The 24,331-nt window shown below is 36.9% G+C and overlaps 1 protein-coding gene across 10 annotated transcripts in view; it reads right to left on the reverse strand.

Annotated features, from left to right (window-relative positions):
* LOC105208840 (segmentation protein Runt) overlaps positions 1-21,531 on the reverse strand; it is a 66,337-nt gene extending 44,806 nt beyond the window's left edge. The window contains exons 1-4 of one of the 10 annotated variants that reach the window (XM_054231403.1): positions 21,513-21,531; positions 16,471-16,675; positions 4,624-4,990; positions 3,393-3,609 (exon numbers count right to left, since the gene is read on the reverse strand). In XM_054231403.1, the coding sequence (XP_054087378.1) occupies positions 3,393-3,609; positions 4,624-4,902 (496 nt within the window). In that variant the 5' untranslated portion in view covers positions 4,903-4,990; positions 16,471-16,675; positions 21,513-21,531. Of the gene's footprint in view, positions 1-3,392; positions 3,610-4,623; positions 4,991-11,790; positions 13,449-16,470; positions 16,676-17,294; positions 18,126-21,512 lie in introns of those variants that run through there. The other 9 variants (XM_029038169.2, XM_054231400.1, XM_054231406.1 and 6 more) reach the window with 9 other exon arrangements.
* Positions 21,532-24,331: the final 2,800 nt, after the last annotated feature.

Below are 24,331 nucleotides of genomic sequence, written 5' to 3' on the forward strand. Positions count from 1 at the left end.
ATTAAGCAAGTGAGGACTGATTTCTAGTGTAACTTGCTGTCTCTAATATATTTATTAATAAATAAATTAGCTATCTTCGATTTACAAGAGCTTAGAAAATGTCAAATCGAACAAACAACTGGTATAAGTCAATTGATATAACTGGTAATGTCAATTGGTATAGCGATTGATATCTTCAGAAACGCCGATTTTAGTTCATAAATAGGAAACGTGTGCTCCGCTAAGGTCATCATATAAACCGTATAACCTTGAGGTTGACCTCCCGATCCAGAACGGTTAGAACCCCACATGTTTTGTGATAATATGGATATAGACTAGGCTAGAGATAGGTTGGAAAGTTTATGCTAATAAGGAACATGGGAATTAAGAGAGTCTCTCCAAGTTATTTGTTCTTTAAACTAAAACCCCACGACAAATAATAATATTATTTCATTAAAAAAAATTCTACCTTTTTCCTTTTAGTACTATTACCTTTTGCAGCTAATCTAGAACTACCACACAACCATACAACATTTTTAGAGATGCCATTTTTTGATTATTCGAAGTAATTTAAGACAAAAAAAATCCTAAGGTGACCATTTGTTCAAAAATGTTGAGTCAAAAGACTGGCAAAATTAAAAAATGCGTTCAGTAAAATCAATTTTTTAGTAGTGTTGCCACCTGTTTAAATATTTTTAAAAGTGAGCTGCCACTTCCTCCTTCAATGTCCAGCAGTCGCCTGGAATCGACATTAACCGACTTAGGAACTTCATAATAGAATCCAAGCGCTTTGTCGATTTATAAAGGCCTTAGTGATCCGTCAGGTGTATCCGGATGTCACAAAGGACATTCGAATCTGTCTAATGGAGACTCTCTGTAGTTGTGGAGACCTTTGACCTAACCTAACATATTGTTGAAGAAGGTTACGACGAAAAATTTGGAAAAAATTAGATATTTATACTTTGGTAAGGAATGAAATATATTAAAGAAGTCCTTTTTGATTTTTCGTGATCTTCAACTTAACCTAAAATACCTTGAAGAAGAAGAAAATTAAAAAAATTTACGTTCCAAAAAATATCGAAAGTTTAAATAATAATTTTTTTGAGTTTGGAAAAAAATTATTGCTTAAAGCACACAAAGAATAACCCTTTAAAAGGATTACCAAACTGCACTGCAATTCATTACAATGGAACAAACAGCGAGAGATACGCTCATGCTTACATTCACCTGCTGAGTACATTGCATTGACGATCTTATCATTAGCTTAGAAAATAAATTTAATTAAAATGAAGCAGAAGCAGCAACAGCTGTAGCGTTTGCATACAGTTCATCAGTTCAAAGTTACAAGCCAACAAATATAGTGTATAAGCAGACGATGGATAAGAGACTAACACGAATGGCAACAACGCTGTGGAATGTTGTTAATTAATTACTAATGCATTACTAATGCCTGGCACCCAGAACGCACTTTTGCACAGAAAGCTTAAAACACAAATACTAAATGAAAATTACAACAACAACAACAAACCAGTACAAAGCAAAAGTGCATAAAATGATTTGTTCAAGCTTTGACGAAATGTTCTTCACAACCAACCAATAACTAGAACCAAACCACGCAAGCCTTTGGTCAACACCTGCTAATGCTAGATCTCTAAACTGCAGAACAAACGTTACATCAGCAATATTAAGTGCTGCATTAGATATTTGTGGCGAGTGTATTTTAGTATATGCTCAGAGCTTACACCAACCAATATACTTAATATGCAAATAATTTTAAAAATGAGCAAATAATTTCGGAGCTTAAGTGCAGAGCATTAAAAATTACTATTTAATCCGTAGATTTGTTTTTTTTTCAGCTGGTGGAACTAAAAGGTTGCCTCGAGATGATTTTATTTGTTTGGACTTATTTTCAAAGTTTTTTTTTTGCCTTTTGCATGAAAGGCTTGACATTAAAAGCACGCGCGTAACTGTCACTGACCGTAGTAATCCCTTTGTAAATATGCAAAAGCACTTGAGGAGCAAGGGTTTAGATTTGATTATAACCAGCATGCAATTTAAATTCATTTGTTTGGTAACTTTTTCGCTACAAATCCTATAATAAATAAATAAAGAAAGGGACGCTTCAGTTGGCGCTGCAAGAAGAAAAGTGGAGACCACCCTTAAGAGCTTTTGTGAAAAAATCAAACCAAATGCAAATCAGTGAAGGCGAAAAGCAAATCCTCAAGCATTAACTGCCACTTGGCGCAGCATTTAAAATGTCACTCCGCATTTGGGGCGGCATTAAAAATTTTAACGATACAAAAAAAATCGAAAAAAATGTGAAAAATCGAAGAAATGAAAAAAAGTGAAAAAAGTGTAGAAGCGCACGTTTAACGAACCGGCATTGCTTAATGAGCAAATTGTCAAACGCCACAAATAATCTACCTCCACCAACCCGCAACCGCACCGCACCAACCAACTAACTAGCCGTCTTTGCTACCCCAAATTAAAAAGAAACTTCAGTTTCGCTAAGAAATGAAAAAAGTTACAAATTTTTCCATAGAAGAAGCTTTGCTAGTTTGTATTTTCTTTTGGTTAACGGTGTGGGCAGTCACTTTGCGGAGCTCAAGATAAACAGCTACGGTGATTTAATTTTCTGTTTAGTGATTTTCTTATTCCTACTCCCCACCTACTATCACTCTCACACCCAATCAATCAGTTGGTTTGTCTTTTTCTTTTTTTCGAAGAGCTTGCTCATTTCGCGTCACCCTCCATTTGCTTTGAGAAGACGGTATAAAAAGGAAATCTTCGAAGATAGACAAACCAGTAAACTAACCTTGTAGTCTTGCTGGATGGAGAGTGAAGTGGCGGCTGCTCATGATGGATTGATTGATGGCAGATAGACGACATACGTCAGCTTGGAAATTTGGTAGAACTGGTTACTGGTCAATTTTACAATAATTTAGAGGAATCTGAGGAACTCTAAAGAGTTTAAGACATATTTTTGATCGATCGAGTGGTTCATGTCTTCGCTAAAAGACTTTAAGACTTCAATCTAGATATGTCTTGGCTAAACAATTCATGGCTTTCTAAAAAAGTAATTATAATGATAAAGTTAAAGTTAAAGATAAATAATTAGAAGGCCTAAGTGATCCAGACTTTATCACAACTCACATCTCGAATAGTAACCTAGTATGAAGACACCATATAGCCTTTGAAGCTAATTAGGCTTCCCAACCATTTCTGCAATGAAATCTAATATAGCATAGCTTCTAAGAATACTGTTATGTAAGGCCCCTACCATTTCTTCATTGTACGGTGTGTTGAACACCAATAATTCAAATTTCATCAACACATAAAAAAAATATTTACCGCTATACACCTCATCACGCATTACAAACACTTCAACCCCCTCAAAATTCCATCAAACTCACCACGTCCACTGCGTCCAACGAAGCGCAAATCATTGAATTTAGCCACTTGATTTTTCATAACGGCCGTGCAGTTTCGCAACTCCGCAGAGAAGTTCTCATCATTCCCCGCTCGTATTGTTACAATCGTTCCGTCCATTACCTCGCCCAAGGCGAGCACTTTAAAGGCAATTGGTAGCGTTTTGTTCGAGCGCCAATGTGTCGGCAGTGTTGTGCAGACCTGTGGAAATAATGAAAAGATTCAATTATATTTTCCCCATTTTGTTTGGTTAAATAGCTAAATGTTTATTGTCAATAAAATGGTGTGTTCGATAATAACTAATAAGTTGACTGTCGGCAGTTGGTTCGGTTTTATGGAGATGTAAGATATACGTATAAAAATTTAATATTTTTTAATTTGAGGTTCTGAAACTCAGAAATCTAAGAGTTTCTATTAAGATCGCCCTACTTCCGTCGCCTTAACACATTATTCAATGATCTCCTTCAAAAATTCAAAAAGCTTGAATTCTAGAGAGCTTTTTAAAGCTAATGATATTCATCAATTAAAGCCCAAAGTCTGAACATCCTGCATATTCTAAGAGAATCGAAAAGGTTATGACCCAGTATAACGCCCACTATAGTCGAAAGCTTTAATTTCGTTTACAAAACTGAGCCAACACCCAGTTGCTGTAAAGAGTACGACAAGTGTTCTCTTTAAAGTTCTCTCTACTATCGGACCGAGTTTTGATCAACGAAAAAAAACTTTTTTATCCAACTTCAAGAGCTTTTTGACAATTGTAATGATTCGTTTTTATAGATTGATCTCCTCATCACTAATTCACAGCTGGGTTCCCCGAGAAGGTCATCGTGGAGCTCAAAGTCTACAAGTGAAACCCCAAAAAGCTCTACTGTTTACTAAAAGAGCTTTCACCATATTTTAATACTTCTAAACTGATGCAACGTCGATTTTCTCTGAATTTTCTCTGAATATTACCATATTAGCTCTCTTATGCAATTTATAGAGCTTTTTGGTGATGTCAATGATTTACTTTGGTACACATATTAACCAACTCATCTTAAATTAACTGCCATATTCAGCTTGAAGGCAAATTCAATGAAGAAATTATAGTGAAGCTTAAGGTCTATGAAGTAAAGCACAAAAATCTCTACATTTCTCTTTGAGAGCTTTCACTATTCCTTATGAAGACTTTTAGAAGTCCATTTAAAACAATATATTTCCGACTATAAAACTTACCACATGCGGTGACCCGGTCTTCACCAATTCACCCGGATGTTCGGCCAACAACACATCAACAGTTCGTTCGAATAAATTTTCAGGTGTTAAATATGGACTCGTATCCACCGGTTTCTTATTACTACCGCTCGTATTATTATTATTAACACTATTATTGTTGTTGTTATTGTTATTCGTATTATTATTAGCACTAGTGGAGTTACGTTTCGATGGCGCACCGCTAGCGGGCGGTGGCTGCTGATGATTCGTGGTCGAACTCACTTCACTGGAGATGTGCATTTTTTCAAATTTTTTTTTTCAAAATTTTTTCACACAACAAATTATTGTAGGTTTATGTAACACACACGTTCACGCTAGCGAGCTGTAACTGTAAACATTTTCAAATTTTATTTTGTTATTTTTTTTTTCTTAAAAGTTTTGTGTGATCGGCGATTGGCACGAATAAACTTTGAACTTCAATTTGGCAAATGAGGCGCATATCCGCACTTCATTTGCATACCACCGGCGAGGGTGGGAGGGGTAGTGAGGGTGCAAAAAGTAAACGGCGACAAGTCATGTGTTGATTGTCAGGTAAGTGTGTGGGTGTTCGTGTGCTTATGAGCTTTGAAGTGTGTGGCCACAGCTATCAAAACGTGTTTGTGAGTGTGACACCTGTTGCATCGCAAATTTGCAAAACGGAAACGGAAGTGAACTTTCGTCAATTTCAAATGCGCAGCACATATGCATATAATTGGTGTGGTGGAGGCATTTTTGAAGCTTTTGAAGGCTTTCTTTTGTGTTTTTTTCTAATTTTTTTTTCACTTTTCCCGAATTTCTTCTTCGCAAGGGTTGCAAAAATCATCAAAAAGTTCAGTACAAAGTATTGTCACATACACATAACGGTACACCGCACAGTTATCCTTTGATCTTCGCGCGTTTTACCGCGTGTCGCGCTGCTCAAATTGAGCGTCACAATTTTCATCACCACAAAACATCACGCACGCAACTTTGCGTTGCAATTCAAATTTGGAAAAAAGTCACACAAAATTTACAACAACAACAAAGTATTCTTTTGTTGCTTTGATTTTTTGCGAAATTCTTTTGTTGCGCGTCCGCATCGTTATGAATCCGTCATTCGATTAAGCAAATCAACTGCTGAACGCTGACACCAAACGACAGCACATGCACACACACCAACAAAGCAGCGCTTGAAATGAAAAGTGATTGCTGTGAAAAGTTAAAAGCCAAAAATAACAACAAAGAATTGAAAAAAACAACAACAAAACGAAAGAAGAAATTGGCGAAAAGCTGAAAACTGCCAAACAGTGGTTGATAATGCGTGTGGCGTTGCCATGTGTTTGCAATCGCACAAAAGTCATGCCGTCGCGCTATGAACATGCATATGTATACAGTTATATGATCTATATGTATGTGCTACATATCCTGCCGCAGTCACTCGTTCGCAGCTGTTTCCAAGTTGTAAGCATTGATATTAAAAAAATATATTATATGAATGTTCATTTGTATGTATGTTTGTGTGTGCGTATATTCGCATCCTGTTAATTGCGCGCTCACTCTATTACAACAACCTCACGCGCTTTTTCCCGGATTTTTTTTTCCATTTTTTTTTAATTTTTATTTTTTCGTTATTCACTCATTTATTCACTTGTACACGTACGAGTATTTGTGATTTTTATTTTCGCAATTGTCGCACAGTTTGTTACTCGTTTGCCTTTTTTGTAACAATTTCCGTTTTCATGCTACTTTTTAATCAATTTGTTTTTGCTATTTTTTGTTGTAATTTTTATTTCCATATCAAGTGCCTGCGGTGGACCGAATCTCCGTAAATGTTTGCGAGTACAAATGTACCGTAAGGGGGTGATCACTTACAAAATTTTTTTAAATTTTTAAGGATAAAGGTATTTAATTTCATTATTAAAATAAAATATAAAATTTTAAAAATTAAAATAAATTTTTCGAATTATAAAAATATACTAAAAACAAGTAAGGGAGGGCTAAGTTCGGTTGTGACCGAACATTTTAAACTCTCGCAATTTATTTATTTGATTTTATTAATATTATATAATACACAATTTGACCCACATATACGGCATATATATGGTATAAAGTCCATTGGAAGTTTGAAACCCCTAATATGAGGTATATAGGAGATAGGGAAAGTTATGGCCAGATTTCACTCATTTTTGGCACGGGTACATATTATTAGAAGAAAAATATTTCCCCGAATTTCTTCAAAATATCTGAGAGACTTACTTATATTTTCGTTAAAAAAATATATTAGATACACCGAGGTCCTCATATTCGATATGTGGGGTCCTAAAAAGTTATGGTCCGATTTCGACGATTTTTAGAAAGGGCTGCCACACTATAAATGCAGTATTTATGCAAAGCTCTGTTCCATTATCTTCACTAGTGCTTACTTAACATATTGTAAAGTAAACTATTCAGATCGACCTCAAAGTTCTCTTAGCAACTAGCAACTTAGCGATGAAAACATTTTACATCGAGAAAAAATTCGTATGTAATTATTAAATAGATTCTAAAGAAACCATTGGCACTCTTGAATGGTTGTTGTAGTATTGTAAAAATCATTCCGATCCAATTTCCATAAAACTATAAATGACATATTTGCTTTAAAAATTCTGATTCTTGAAAATACCGGTTTTCAAAATTTTATATCTTTGAGACCATATCAAATCACTAATGCATGGGACTTGTTTATAGATAACCGCAAATATGAGAAAACATATAATTGACTAGTAGCTAATAAATTTATAGGTTTAAAAGCATGATTTGCCAGTCATTCTATTTCCCCCGTAATAAATATGTTACTCATACGCCATGTTGTCCACTGCTGTATCATTGAGAAATACAGGAAAATATACAAATGTACATGCATAATATTATAAAATCAAACAAATTTTAAATTTATCTAAAAATCTACTAATTTATCGAAAAACCAAATTATTTTTGTTGCCCCATTATATGAATCGGTAAGAAGATCCTAAGGTATTAACTTACTAAGCCCACACTTTTAAGTTTTTCAGATTTTTTTGCGAGAGTAAAAAATCGGAATTTGGAAGAACGAGAAGAATGGCTCCGTTCGCCAGTGACCGCTAGTGATCCAATAGCAATATGGAACACTTGGAATTGTCGCGCTCCTGGTGACGCTAGGATGTCTACGAAAACGTAGTAATTTTATGATAACTGCTCTAGTAACCGAGTGCTAAAACATAAAAGATTACAGTTCTGGTTTAGAATGGACGCCGACCCTTGGAAGACTGCTTTGATTTCAAGTTTATCGGGATGATGCTGAGTTTAGCTTAAAATCATCAGCGCCAGCGCATCATCATCAGCGCCAGCGCATATGAGCACCAATTTCCCAACATTTGTCCGAACAAAACGCAGCATCTGGACGATAAACGACAAACTGATGAGCGCGTTAACACTGTTAACCAGCTGCTCGTGTCTGATTTTCTGATTGTCTGCGTGAAAGGACATCCCGGACATGCGAGCCCAGGCTCACGGCCATGCGTGCGAGTGATGATGACACCGTTGGATTGCCAGCTAATATTATATGTGGTGTGGCCGCCGCCTGGTTGACCGGCGATATCCGCGCATGTTATTATGTTATTGTGAGATATTTAAACTTTTTTGCAATTTTTTTTTTATTATTTGTACTTTTTTATTTTCTATGGTGAAATGACTACTTACCAAGAACGGCTTTTGTTTATTTATTTTTTTTTAATGAAAATGCTCACGCAGCCAATAAAATTAGCAGCAAATGCTGCCACATGTGCCACATACAAGCAAACATATGTAAAGCTATTCAAAAGCTGCGCATTGAAAATAAAATGGTTGAAATGAGAAAAACGAATAATGACAAAAAGAAAAAAATTAAAAATTGTTTGAAAAAAAATAAAGAGTTGAGTTGTTGGCCATAATGCGTGTTGCCACACCGGTCGCGAACGCGGTCAGCAGCTGCACTAACACACAGGCACACATACATTGGTTCAGTGATTGAGCTGCAGAGGGGAGCCCCTCAACAGTGATAATTTTATTTTGTTGTCCCGTTAACTTTATTGCAAATGTACTACATACTAAGTACAGAGTGACACAGTGTGTTTGGTAAATTAACAGTTGTGGCAAATGGTTTACCGACAATAGAAAAAAGAGCAGCTACTAACACAGACACATAGACACATACGAGTATTTGAATATGTTCATCTGTAAATAACTGTCAACTCATGATGTTGATAAAACAAAAAATGCGTAATCTGAAGCGCCAAGTGGATGTGAGGTAGAGCTAACTCGTTTGAATGCTATGCATGGTGACACTTAGGCGTTTAGATATGAATATACTTGAGCCTGAACAATTTTTTATTCATTTGCAATTACTTTTTGAGAGATTCATAAGTATTCTATTACACAGGGTGCATCCAAAATCTATATTTCAGCAACAGTTGTTTTGAATGGAGGCTTTACGAGTTAATTTCTTTAGCTCGTCCAATAAAGCCTTAATTGAAACAATAATTCTTTACCCAAACGGCAAGGATTCCAGACTTTCAGTTATTCGTAAACCATTGTAACTCTCTATCTGAAAGCGTTTGATTACCTCAAAAGCGCATTCAAAATCTTTATCAAATTATTAGTCCACAAAAAATTCTGAGAGATTTTTATTATCTTATATCTCTAGAATATTAACCTAAAATTTCAAGTCGTTCTGAGTAATAGTTTTGGAGATACAGTCTGGAAATGTTGCACTCGGGGTATTTTTGTTGCCACTAAAAAATTTAAACACGTTTTTCCGAAAACTATGTTTTCATAGTAGTTTGTCAATATTTCTTGAAAACTACTAAATCGATCTTTGTGAAATTTTAGTCAAGTCTTCGGGATATAATTGAAAGAACTTGAATTTTGTATTTTCACTTCAGATGATTCTGATATAATATTCAACTACAACATCTGTCAAGATTGGACTCGTCACCCTGTAAACATTAAGTTTAGAGTCAATATCGATTGCAAATAATATTAACTCCTAAACTTTGATTTATTATTTACATAAGTCTATTATTAGAATTTATTACGCATTTCATAAGTGTTTAATAAATATAATATTTTATTTACCTAATATTAGACTTGAATAGAAAATATGTAAATACTTCAGAGTAGAGACTATTTATTTGCGCGTGGTAATTACTTAACTGTATTTATAAAGCACTCCAAAAATATTTTTGAACATATAAACTAACAACTCAAAACCTAAAGCAGACATATGGATATTAATACGAGGGCTGCTATAGATATTTCTGGACTAGGCAACACTAAGTGTTGCCAGGTGCAATCTGACATTTCCACTGGAAAGTTTGACATTTTTTAGCATAACATCACTCAGAAGGTTTTGTCATTTAATCGTGAATTGTTTTATTTACAGGGAATTAAAAAATTCATCTCGGCCAAAAAATGGAATTAACTCGTGAACATTTTCGTGCGATAATTTTTCACAACTTTCGACGTGGATTATCGCGACAAGAGTGCATCGATGAACTAAAATCTTTGTATGGCTATGAAGCACCATCCTATACTGTGAAAAACTGGTACAACGAATTCAATCGTGGCCGACGCTCGCTCAAAGACGAATTCCGTGAAGGTCGTCCAAAAACAGCCGTTGTGCCAGAAAACATCGATGCCGTACGTGAACTGATAATGCAAGACCGTCATGTAACATACCTTCAGATAGAGGCATGCCTCTGCATTTCTTCCACCAGCATACATTCGATATTGCATGAACACCTGGCCGTAAAAAAGGTTTGTTCTCGTTGGATCCCGCACAATTTGACAATCGCTCAAAAAAAGGCTCAAAAAAAGTGCTTCGAAAATTGGTTTGAGCGCATGCAAAAGTGTATAAATCTTGATGGGGAATATTTTGAAAAACAATAAAACCATTTTCGTTGATAAATATTCTTATTTTCATTATTAGGCCAGAAATATATGTATATAGCAGCCCTCTTATAGAATTTTTTAATAAATATTGGTTCCATTTTCAAATAAGCGTGATTTTTTACAAAATATACGTTAGAAATCCACTTTTAATTTATAATAAGACTATACGACCATTTCTGGGTATAGGGCCAAACTAATTTTTCCCAGGTTATTGAGGTCTACAACTTTGCTTCCCCCGTTTTTCAATAGATGTCTCTAGGGTCAAACACTGGTCGATTAAATCGATTTTTTTATATCGATCTTGGACATTTCTGTCAACATAAACCCAACAAAATATTTGTAGAGATCTGTTTGCATCCCAAACTGATTCTCAACTGAAAATGTCACTTTTTGAGCCGAATTCTCGACATTTGCGGGACATTTTGCTTTTTGCAAGAAAAATGCGGCTGAGGCTCATCGACATTTGTAACCGTTTTTATACAAAACAAACTTAAATTTACAAATAATAAAATATTATTAATTACAGGATATAGTTGTTAAGAAATCCAAAATATACTTATAATCTAAATTTTCCTCCTCCAAAATTTGATCTTCGAAAAAAATAAAAAAAAAAATGTATCGAAAAATATTGGGCCGCTTATAACATATCAGTCATATAAGCTTGTCGAAAAAGTTTTATACAACACTGAATTAAGAGGAGAATGTAGATTTTATCTATATTTTGGATTTCTTAATAGCTTATCCTGTCTTTAATAACTCGAATGTTGCACAAGGTAATTCTGGGTTACCTATATAGTAAATAGTTTCAATGTAAGGACAAACCATGAGTTAAGGAATTTAAAACATTTTTAGGAGGATCTTACAACTGCCGTCGGTAAGCCAAAGTTTACATGATTGAGAAACGAACAAACAATTGGCATAAATCCAATAGACTGGTATTACAGAAAACGATTAAACCAATTTTGTGGTATGCATGTAGGTAGTACTCTCTTGTAACTCTTTCTGCAATATAACTTGCTTGCTATGACATTTAAGATACAGTTATTTTGAGTACACCACATGTTACAATGATTTTCAAGACAATTATTTATTCAACACATAACTTGTTGCCGTTTCCTCGCCAATTTTATGATTGTATCAGAATATTTATTTAAATTGTATATATTTATGCGTATATTTATGCGCCTTGAATTTTTTTATTCAAAATTGAACACATGTTTATACCAATGCATGTTATCCATTTCCAAGAAAAATCACATTTTTTTTTCATAAAAGTTTTCGCCGTCGAATTCTCACTTTGGACACGTCACTTTGTGGATAAATCACAACTGACAGCTGTCACTTGACACACCAGACACGGCACTGCACACACAGAGAACAACGCGGAAAATCGCACTTCAATTGCCTCAAGTCTTTGGCGACCGACCGCCGACACCTGCAATAACGTTGCACAAACTACCAACGCACAACTAAAAGGATAACGGTTGAGGCACACACGAGCGAGCGGATGAGCGAGTTGCGCAATTATCCTGGCGATCAAATCAAGCGACGCGTTGATATTAAACTATTTTTTGCGGTAACCATGAACGCGACCGCGACGGCTATCTGCGGCCAGAGTAACGGCACACATGTACGTATGTATGTATGTATGTAGCGTGTGGCACAACAACAGTAACACGTGCACGCGCATCAATGTCTAAAGCGGATGTCAACCAGCGATGATGACAGCGCCGGCCTCGGCAACGGTGATGACACTAAGCGCAGCTACTCGTACCACGACGATACGGACGATGTGGGCAACGCAGCAGGCGCTGGTGTTGTTGGGGCGGTGCGGTTGGTAAAATTGTTGCGGATAGCGAAATGTTCGAACGCGTCCGTAAGAATCAGATCCGTAACTATTGGACTACGCTACGGTTACGCGAGCGCGCTGGCAACGTACAGGCAGACCACTATCAGCATTTGTGGCGACGGCGATATGGCGACGTCAATTCAACCAACAACAAATTGCGACCAGCAAGTAGCAGTTTCAGTGACCTCACCACCACCGCAGAGCAGTCATCATCATCGTCAACGACACCGCCACGTCGTAGTGGCAATAAGACCAACAGCAGGTTGCCGCAGTGACGCATTTGGAGCGCAGCATCAGCTACGCGCAGCGGAAGTGGTGGGAGGCGGCAGGGCAGTCAGCAGGCGGGCAATGGAAGCGTGTAATGCACAAATACAATGTGTTGCAACACGTCAATTACAACAACAACGACAACGCGACGCTTCTCTACCAAAATCCAGCCAAGTATTTGCCTCTCCTTCTTCATCATCTCGCGCCGCGTTTTCTTGAGCTGTTTTCCTTTTTTTGTTATTTTTTCTCGGCTTTGCAAGCTCACCGCGAGAACCAGTAGCAGCGGTTTCTCTTGTGGTGTGGCCCGATACCGCATGCCGAAACCCAACAATGGGCCACAATTGCACCGCACACCGTTAACCGGCTGGCGCGCAGCAGACGTTGGCGGCAGCAGCAACAACAACATGCCAGAAGTAAATATTTTCAAAAAAAAAAAACTCAAAGAAAGTAGATAAATACTCAACTCAAAACCGCCATCGTGGCAATGCATATCGGCGCAAAGCGTTGGAAAAAATGAGTGGCGAAGTAAAGAAAAAATCAAATCCAAATCTCAAACCAACGAATCCTCCTCCTGTGAGGCTTGCACGGGCGCTCAATTTTCCCAACATGTCAAAGCTCATTTTGAGCATTTCGCCTTCCATTGCTGGCATCTTGAGACGCCGCAGCGAAAAACTCAATTCTGTAAAAAAAAAATCCCTGCGCCGGAATGTACCTTAGCAGGGGTGGCGCCCCCCCATTTTGGCTTTCCATGGCCACAAACAAAGCGTAACGGCAATGATATTTTATGCCTTCCAAGCGCCAAAGGAAATTGCGCTCACAATCACCAAACCCCCTCAGCGTCCAGTGGCAGCAGGAGCGGCTGGCGCTCAGCGTCCACATTAGGAAGAGGCGTGTGGAGCTGCGGATATCAAAAAATACGCGCACATTTCACTCAGCTCAAACTTGTAGTCTTCTACGTCTGGCGCTCCAGCGTTCCCAAATTGAGGGTGTATTTTTTCGTTGTTCTGTTTTTTCTTTTCTTTCGCTTCTTCTAAGTACAAGTTATGTCAATATTTCTTCTCTCTTTCTTGGCTAAGTGTCGTCGCTGCAATCGGGGAGTCGTGGACACTCGCGCTGCCGCCAACGTCTTATGTATTATGTTATGTTATGTATGAGCGCGGTGGCAAGAGAGGCTGAGTTGTAATAACGCTGGTCGCTGTGGTAGTAAGTAAAGAAAGTATTTTAATCCAAATAGAATAGCTGTCATTTTGGTCATATGGTTAAAAGGCATGTGGTTATCTAATGGAAAGGAATTCATCGAGTAAATTTAAAGTTTTAAAATAGCGTTAAAATGGAAATTCAAATTTTTCTGTAAAACCGGTAAACGGCTATAGAGCTGAAAATCGAAAGCTTACTACATTTTCAACTTTAAATGCATCTGTTGAAAGAACAACCGTTCCGTTGCTTCAATGTTCTTAAGCCTCATCCGCAGTCCATTTTTGTAGTATTCGAGTGTATTGAAATCCCATAGTTCATGGTTCACATTATTTAATGACAGTATCTGCTGTCCAAATATATATTTTTTTAATTTTTTTCACGAAGCTCTTCCCTCTCAATATACAAAGTCCAAATTTTCTCATAACATCGATTAGCTTCGAAGTCTCGAAAAGGTTATTGACTACCAAGCCTTAGTTGAGTTGTGGCACCAGATACATATAGTATGAACTCGAGTTTCTCAGTTAAAATGTTACCCTTTAATAGTTACGAGATGTTCCTTCTGTAAAACATGAACATTTATCTTTGTTGTTTCAGGAACCAAATCTTATTGACTGAATTTCCGAATTTCTGGATTTTGGAATTTCAAACATTTCTGTCTCCTGGCACCCAAAGCTTGTTTCAATCATATTTTCTATCTTTGGATTTTTTTGTGGCGTCCCTTTAAAGATTCAACCGATACCGACATTACGCGTTCGTAGTTTCTTGCGCCGATTCCAAGCGAAGTGCCTCTCCACATTCCTCTAGCTAATCCCGCCGTGAATACTGTCACTTCTGTAGGGTCTGATAAGGTATATTTGACCTATGTATCATTGGCGTATTTTGTCTTTTATTAATCCTCATCATCCCTTGATCCCCGATGTCGCCAAACCGAGAGTTTCGTTAGATTTTCAAAATAATTCTTTGTAAACCGAATCTTTCCATCCTTCACGATCTTGCACCAAATCTTTAATACAAAATTACATGTACTAGCCAAGAAAGAACATGACAACCTGAACCCTCTAAATGTTCTTTCTGGACAAACGGTTGCTGAAGGATAGTGGGTTATAGGCGTCCGATCGGATAGATTTCGGTCCAGAAACAAACATACATGACTAAATGGAATGAGTCACCCTTCCAAGTGATATCGAAATAGTACTAGATTGGTCATATATGTATGTAAATCTACAAATGCTGCTGCGGTACATTATCTTTTAATATTGTATCTACTTCGCACTCTCTTCTTTGAATCCTAAGAACACTACATCATACCTCCAAACCATACCTCATACTCGGCGACCACATGAAGTCTTTCATTGCAAATTATTGGGTGTCGATATACTGCCTGTGTGGCACTTCTTCCTCGTATAGCTTTGTGTATATAATAGCATGCATGTCCGTGAGAGCGAGCGAGGACGATAGCTAATGTGCGAGCGCAATGGTAGCAAGTGGGGAGTAGCATAGCGCCACAATGTGCTTGTGGCTTCCATTTGTGGCTAAAGACAACCCATTTATTTTTTGTTGGCTAACCTCGATATCGCCAACCGTGGCGTCTTCCTTTTTTTCCTGCATTACTCACTCATTTCTGCACTCGCTCACTGCTGGTAGATAGGTATATAAGACATTTGGTGAACCTATAAAAATCAAGTTGATGGCTTTCCACAGTGCTCCAGCTCCTCCTGCATATGAATTTTGGGGACACACAAGAAGTGCGCGTCAACCGTTCGCCGCTGAAACCACATATTTGTATACCGTTAGCCGCAGCAGCAGACTCGGTAGCATTGTGAGTACCGTTAAGTGGGTGTTGCTGTTCACGACACACACATGAAAATGCCTGTTACCAAAGTTAGACGCTGCATTTAATTTCTTAAAACATGTTTTTTTTGTTGTTGTTAATCAAGATGTCTCAAGCAACAGGGCGGAGTCTTGACGTCTTTTCGCAGCATACGCATACCAACATCTTCTGCCAAAATCTCAAACAAAGTCAGCGACCTCCTTCTCATGCTCGACCAACTCTTTCTGTGGAACATTGCATTTTTCGCTTGTGGTTTCACAGATCAGCCGCAAAAAGGGTGTGTGCTAATGTCTACCATCTCACTCTCGCGCTCACTCGCAACGCTACGCATTCGCTGTGCAACATCCACAATCGCATTTTGTCTCAGCGCTCACCATGTGTGGTTGTGGTTGAATTATAAAACCGCAAGAATTATTATTCACTGCGGTCGATAAGTGTATAAACTTGCCGACCAATGAGGTTGCCTGGCGAAAAAATGTCTAACGGCGACATTCTGTGTGCAGGGTTGAACTGATTGTGGCATTTGTGGAGATAAGAAATGAAAATGGCGTACCCACTTACTATCGTAGTGTCATGAGAACGAAGTGTTGCGTAACTAAAATCAATTTTAAAGGGTCTAGTAATAGATTATACAAATAAACAAATACATATATACAAATTAGTTTTTTTAGGAAAATATAAAGACTTCGCTAGATGTTTACCCGAGCTCATCTTGATTAGTGGTGTGTCTTGTCTTTCTTAGACATATGACGGGACTTACAGGTTTAGGCCATCTCCAAGCGGCTCAGTAATTTGATTGAAAACTCTTGTGACTAGTCAACTTCTTCTTAAATATTATTGTGATCAGGGGCGAAGTCGTGGAGCTTTCAGCCTCGTTCGATAATTTCCAGGATTATAATGTGAAACTTTTTAATGATGATGATAGTCATTTGAAAACTTAGTAACGCTCGGGTAATCACCTTTTTCTTTATAGAAATTTAGATATTTATAGTTAGTAATTGTAATGGTTATTGTAATTTTATTATATTATTTTATATTTTACATTTTTTAATAGTATTCTTAATTGTAATGGGAATGGTAATGGGAATGGTAATGGTAATGGTAATGGTAATTGTAATTATAATGTGAAATTTTTTTATGTTGATGATAGTCATTAGAAAACTTAGTAATCAGACAACCAACTTTTTTGCATAGAAATTTAGTTAATTGTATTTAGTGATTGTAATGGTAATTTTATATTATTATATATAATATATATTATTTATTTTACATTTTTAATAGTAATCCTAATTGTAATGATAATAGTAATGGTAATGGTATTTGTAATTGTGATTGTAATTATACATATTTCAATTCATTTTATTTTATTACGTTTTATTCTATTTATTTTTTTATTTTCTCTTATTTTGTGTTAAATTTTGTTAATAGTAATTGTAATGGTAATTGGCGCGCTCTGGTGGATTCGGCTATAATCGCTTAAAGCGGTTCCTACGCCAAATATATATATATATAATGGTAATTGTAATTGTAATTGTAATTATAATTAAAATTGTAATTGTATTTCTAATTTTATAATTTTATTACCAAAAAAATTTCCAACTTTTCATGATCACCCTGTATTTGGCAAATTGCACAGCCTTTCCACAGCAACTCATTGCGGCTACACACGAATGGTCTCCCACTGACAACGTTTCGTGGTCCACCGAAAATATGCTAAAGGTACATAACAACGGCGGCGGCGGAATAGTCTTGCCAACTCTGGCCGCACTTACTTCCCATACTATTTACTTACTTTCAGTATGAAAGAATGTGTTAAATCCTTACCAATAGTATATATCTCTATTTACACGCGAACAAACGCTAAGTACATAACTAAGTGTATATATTTCATCTAAAACATTGCCATTTACTAATTTCATGTACTTGGTATATATTGAACCGAATATTTCACTCAATTTTCACTTATATACTTTTCATATATATTTCCACTTACTCGCACTACAGAGGCACCCACCGCGTGTCTAAAATCAGCACCCGAACACTTCCAGTGAACTGTCTTGAGCACCTTTCACTCTCCTACAGTTGCCAAGTCAGTTGTTGCTAAGCATCTTCTCAGCTTTTTTATTATTTATTTTATTTTTCCCTTTTTACATTATGTCCGGCAACGTTCTGCTCACTGGAAGCTCAAATTTTCTACGGCCTTTTAGACGATTTTCTTTCCTTCTTAAAAGTCTCACTCATTGCCTTCTACTTCCAATTTCGTCAACATCGGAATTTTTTGATTTCCTCATTCTTTCGTATTATCATTGTGCTCTCTGGTTAAATGTGTATGTAATGAAAAGCAAATTGTATTTATTTGTTATAAGATTTAGTGGCTTCGCCGACGGCATCAACAATATCAGCTTATTAATAACCAAAATGTTTTGTATAAGAAACGTTCTAAGCCTAAGTTGATGCGAAACTATGCCGAAATTCACACCAAGACCAAAAAGTAGCTTTTAAAGACTCTCTTTCTTTGGTGGGATTTTGACCTACACTATGGTTACCCACAAAGAAAGCCAGAAAAATTATCTCGAATCTGTCCAATTACATTGCATAAATCGGGAATTTTTGAGGGAAGAATAAGATTCTTATCATTCCGTTTCGGAAGTAAGTCTAATAATATCAAAGCAATAAGTCTAGTTATATCAAAGCTTCTGAGAAATGAGGAAATTGTCGATTGTCATCGGAATGGGAGGTGATCTATCGCTTGAAAGTTTATTGGTGTATGAACTCGTATTTGAACTTATGATGTTCTACGTGGTATTTAAATAGGGAAAAGTGTTCTGAAAGAGAAATATAGCATAGCAACGGCATTGGTTTATCTGACCTCTTACAGGTCGATAGGTACCACGGTAAGATCAAAACGAACGAATTCATATTTGACGGTCCCGATCTTGTGAGATCAAGTTTGAAAATCCTTGATCCTCTGATCTTCACGCACCCAGCTGGTAAATCTTTATTGGAACTAGTAATCTTAGTGGATGCTCTAGATGTCTCTGCGGTATACAACTATTGCTTGCATTTCAAGATACCCCGCAATTAGCTTACCTAACCTTACTATTTTAATCAAAGCATTCACATTTTACCATAGCCAATAACTTTAACACTACTAGCTGAGCTTAATTTTGAGTTTACTCAACAAAATAAGTTTTGATAACCATTACAAATTCTTCTAATTCTTCATATTCGTAGCCAATTAAAATATAACCCAAAAACACGCATTCTAAAGTGGCAAGAACTGAGAGGCTGAAAGTGTGTCTCGCGGCAATACTGTCGGTTCCGCTTACATCACACCCACAAACAGCGCAAATTAAGCTAAAGAACAAAAGGAAAACAACTGTGACAATATGCCCAAGGCGAAAGCTCAAGTACTAAGAATCCTAAGGAGAAAATATGCACTCATTTCTACTTCTTCAAATGCGATCATATAAAGAGATTGGTATAAAGACTTTGAATTAAGGTCAAAGTACCCTAGTCTTCACGAATCAAATCGAAGTTAATTTTATTTAAGCAGATGTCAATATAACCTCCTCACAAATACCCAAAGTCAAGTACCCTTTCCATGGCGATTTCATATAAAATTCACTTTAAAGCTACAACTTTCCTACAGGGACCATGCATATTAAATTGGAAAACCTGCAGTGGGGTACTTAAAAATGTTTTACTATGGCAAGCCCTTTACAATAAAAACAAACGCACAGAATTTGAGCCAGTTTCAATTGCACTTGCAGTTTTGCTGCTTTTTGTTTCTTCAAGAATCTACAATTCTTGTATGCCCCGTTGTTTACATCTTGCATAGCTAATACTGTCGCATTGTTGCTATTGTTATTGGCGTTGTTGATTTTTCCCTCGCTCTCTCTACCTTCTCTCTGTTGTATAGTTGTTAATTTTAATTGTTGCGGACTTCCATTCTGACACATTTGTCAACCTCAGCAACAATGACAGAAGGGTAACCTCCGAGTCGCGCATGGGGATATTTACACGGTAAACACTTGTCGCGAGAACACATAACAGTATTCAAGCATACATATGTACATTTGTTACATATGTCAATACAAAATGTCAAATGAAATGAATGAAAGGCTTAGCAATGACGAATGTTGATATGTTACACGATGGGAAGGAGAGGTCAGGAGGGTGGTCCTTTTTTAGCGAGTTGGATGTAGGTGACGCCTAGCTAAATTTATAATATGTACGAATGCATGTTTCAGCAGTGTACAAGCGCTGGAAATGCCGACGGAAGTTTTCGAAAACCTTTTACAACTAATAGCCTTCGGGTGTACCTTTGTCCTGCATATGTGGGCAAAGCAATTTGTTCTTTGTAATGTTTGATTGTAAGTGCGTTGCCACTCCCAAATACATATCTACATATGTTTTGAAGTTCTTTCTTCTTCTCGAAAAAAAAAATAATTTCTTTTGTCATTTTTCACAATTTCCTTTGCAAGGGTTTCATTGAATTATCAAACGAAATCAGCTCAGATATTGCAACACACAGAATCTATCTCTCTGATTATACGATGTATACGAGCTGCTTGTTCATTTTGACTCTCTTCAAGACTTCTTAGACGTCTACTATTAATAGAGTATGATTTCAGTTATGTGTCTTCCTCGACAGACTTCACTATACGGTTTCCTGTAAGCACTGTTTTCCAAGACCTTGTTGACTGCTTAAGGCATTATCTAACGAATGGGTCTATATGTAGTCGCTTTAAGGATCTAAATTTTAAATATGTTGTACACTGATATTAGTCATTGCGGACAGCACTAAAAATTCTACAATGTATGCTGTCGCGATAACTGAATTTTACCTGGCGGCTTGTTTACTTCATTTTATGAATTAATTTGTAGATCGTTTCGTGGTGGAAATTGTGAAGTTAACCGCCGCCAATGGTTCATAATCACATCTGTCCAGCTGCACATACGCAAAATTAATCATATTGTAAATAGAGACCGACTGAACCCTTCGATTTGGTTAGATACTATGGCTAATCCCCAAGTTCATACGGAATTATCAAAGACAATCCTTTGCAGGGTCAGAAAATTCCTATAATCATAGTTATGCATCGACAATGCGTCATGAACCCATCACAAACATGCTAAGATGTCTTGCTTCTACACCCACTGGTTCATCTAGATGACCTGCAGGTTCCAGATGTTCTTGAATTGATCTCACAAAGACAAGGCTCTAAATCTCTTTTAAATCTTTTTTACGTGGATGTCGAATGGCCAATGACCACCATAACGAAGAGCGTCTCTTACTGAGAACGTGGAACGATTGAATTTGTACTTGATGCAGAAACGATCAATTCTCTTTTAAAACAATACAACTTATTCTCAATTAGGTTCCGTTCGTCTCCCAGTTAACAAATTTGACATTTGACGGCTTAGGCTGTTTGGTATCAAAAAGTATGTAATGAAATCTCTAAGACCTTCTTATACCGGTAAATTAATTAACTCAAAATCAGGTTAACTTGAGTTTTTTATTCTTCTAGGAGAGTTTTCCGAGTTTCAAAGAGCACATTCTGAAACTAGCATGAACTCAGATTTTTTTGGATCTAGTAATACTTTTAGGGGACACGAATTTCATGTTTGAGCACATTGACGGCATAAAATTTCTTGAAAAGAACAAAAAATATTAATTCGAGTAAATAATATTCTAGTTGGGTTTACTCAGACCTTCCATAGCATTTTGTATTTCGTCTTTATAAATTGTAATAATGTCTTCTAATCATCAATTCCATCAGAAGTATATGCACCTACCTTCGATCCACATCAATGACAGTTCAATATTGCCAAATTTTGAGCAGTATTCCTTATTCTTAGCAAATCCAGTGTCCAAACAAAAATTAGGCTTATATTTGTATGAATGAAATATACTCGCACGTACAAAGTACTTACAAGGACTCGGTTTCGATTACACACATGGGAGCCGTAACCGCGTTTTATGGTTTGTTTCCATTTATCAACAGCATTTATTTTCGCCGACTTCTTTATTACGCTACGCTTTTTTTTATTGTCGAAATGGCAAATTATATGAATGTATATTTGTATGTGCGAAGGTAATTTGGCAATATGCCGCTTCCCGCGACAGTTCACTACTTGACGGGAGTCATTTTTTTTCGCAACCCCATTTCGCCAGCTCCTTTGCAACCAAAATTGAAGAGGGTTGCCTTAAATAGCCCTTTACTACTACTTACCAACATCAATAAATACAACTACAATAACAACAAATCCTTTCAATGTTACCCGCAATTTTTTTAATGTGCATATTCCTGTTTTGTTATGCAAAATATATTCGAATGGATAAAAACCATTGCAATTCATTTATGTGATTTGTAATTTGTAATTAATTGAAACTCTCGCGAAAAAAATGCCGCGGCTCTTTTCAAAATACCTTTCTATAGATGTACTTGTGTGCCTTTACACACCCGCTCACCGCCACCCTTGATTGGTTTACTCAATGTCATTTGCTGCGACCCGTTACGTGTTGTGAATGTGTAAACCCACTCACTCCATAGCACTCTCCGCTTTTTATGCCATTCAGCGAAGGCTCCTTAGTACCGCATTAAACTTCGTCAATAAATTTTTGTTGACCATTGCAAAAAAATACAAAAACAAATATAGATTGTTCTGGGAGTATAAACATATATAGCCTTATTTGTTGTACAAACATATGTACACTGTCATGATGCTACGTGCAAAAAAAAAAAATAATGACGTCGGGAGAATTTTTCCACCTCTATCAATAAAATTTGCCACAACAACTGTTACTATAACAACAAATGATGTTCAAAAATAATGACCAAATACAATAAAATTGACCATTGTCGTTCATAATCTACTGCTTACTGTCCGCTCGATAACGATCCCGAGAGAGTGATGGAGTGGCGCACAGTGGTCAAATATCTTATATTTGCAAACAAATAGATATTGGGAATAACCAGGTAATGTGAGCAAATTTCATAGAAAATATTGTAGTACATCCATGTGGAACCTACATAGTTGGATGAAGATGAAATTCTCTAGAACTCGTCCGGTGAAACTGTAACCCTATTTTTAGTGATGACTACTGATCGAGTGTTTGATTTTTGATTGGGGAGTTTTTTTTTGTGTGGTGGGTCCCAAACACTACGCAGAACCGCAGAAGCTGGGATCGCCTTCTCACTTTAGCTCGCCTCCAAACGGATGTCTGTTGGCTACCCAGAGCAAACTTGGTCTAAAACCGGAAGTCGTGAGCTGCTTGAGCCATATGGAATAGAATCGCTCCTAACAACTAGTAGTAATTCAATGGTAGTCAGAAACTTTCATCACTTGCGTGAACTTCTACACATGACCGCATTCTCTGAGAGATGAATGGCACGCCCTAATAGATATGGCTATAATCGCGCAAGTGGTGCTATAAGAATGTTATCTTGAAATATACCTTCTGACATAGCCCTTCATCCAAGATATACAATGGCCGGGGAGATCTATCTCATCTACTGCAGCGGATGTGTAAGAATAAACAAGCCTAGAGTTAGCTGTTTCAAGCAGTCCAATTATTAACCACGTCAATCCGAAAATACAATCTTGGCGACTAAACTATAAACATCTGAACGAGGTGGTTCGAGTTAGCTGGGTCCGAAATGTGAAAAATATCATCCAGTATCAATACATCCAGGAAATTAATGGAGAACTTAGCTTTATAATACCCACGCTCATATAAAGGAGAGTTCTTTTGGTGTAGGTTCCGTCGACGATTACCATAGTCTTGCCACCCAAAGTATAGCAAATTCCTTCGACGACAGACAAAAATAATGTATAAAAGGGTATTTGGAATGCACACCTTGGACAAATAAGATGTCTTTGATACGGAAAGTTCATCAGGAGCCACAAAACTTATGCCAACGTATGGAGATATATTGACTTGGCTGTTGTCCGAAACTCGTTTGTATAGAAGTAACTTATAGTCGAGGAAAATACTCAAAGGGACATGAAGAGCATAGAATTGAGTTAATGATGTCGAGTTTAAGGAAAAGATCTGCACGAAAGCGCACACTTAATATCGAGCACCACTGAATATTTTGTCAGTTAAAAGAAGGACCAAGAAAGGACTCAGATTTAATCTGCTCTGCTTGCTTAATTTCTCAAGATTATATAAAGATCGTATCGTGATACGTTTCCTTTGTGTTGAAAACTCTCAATCAATACGGCCAGAATCAGCTTTTTTATTAATATTCACGAAAGAGAAGGTCATAAATATAGAACGGGATCACAATAAATAACTTATTCCAATTCAGTTAAAAATCTACAAGATAGATATAGATTAAGAATTTGTACTAAATATCATCGCTCTAAGCCCACTGTGCCAATTCGCAATTCAAAATTCAATTGGAACTTCTTTAACTTTCAATTGAAATGGAAACGCTTGTGCGTGGTGAACAATATCCTTAAGGACAACGGAAATGAAGCAACACAAACACATGAACGCCCACACCAAGTAAACATTCCACATACAGTTATTGGGATCATCATTATCATCAACGATTTGAGTACGCACATGAGCAAAATCGAACTCATGGCCGGTCAGTGAATGAAGT

This window comes from Zeugodacus cucurbitae, chromosome 5, assembly GCF_028554725.1.
Source record: "Zeugodacus cucurbitae isolate PBARC_wt_2022May chromosome 5, idZeuCucr1.2, whole genome shotgun sequence".
NCBI classification, from domain to species: domain Eukaryota; kingdom Metazoa; phylum Arthropoda; class Insecta; order Diptera; family Tephritidae; genus Zeugodacus; species Zeugodacus cucurbitae.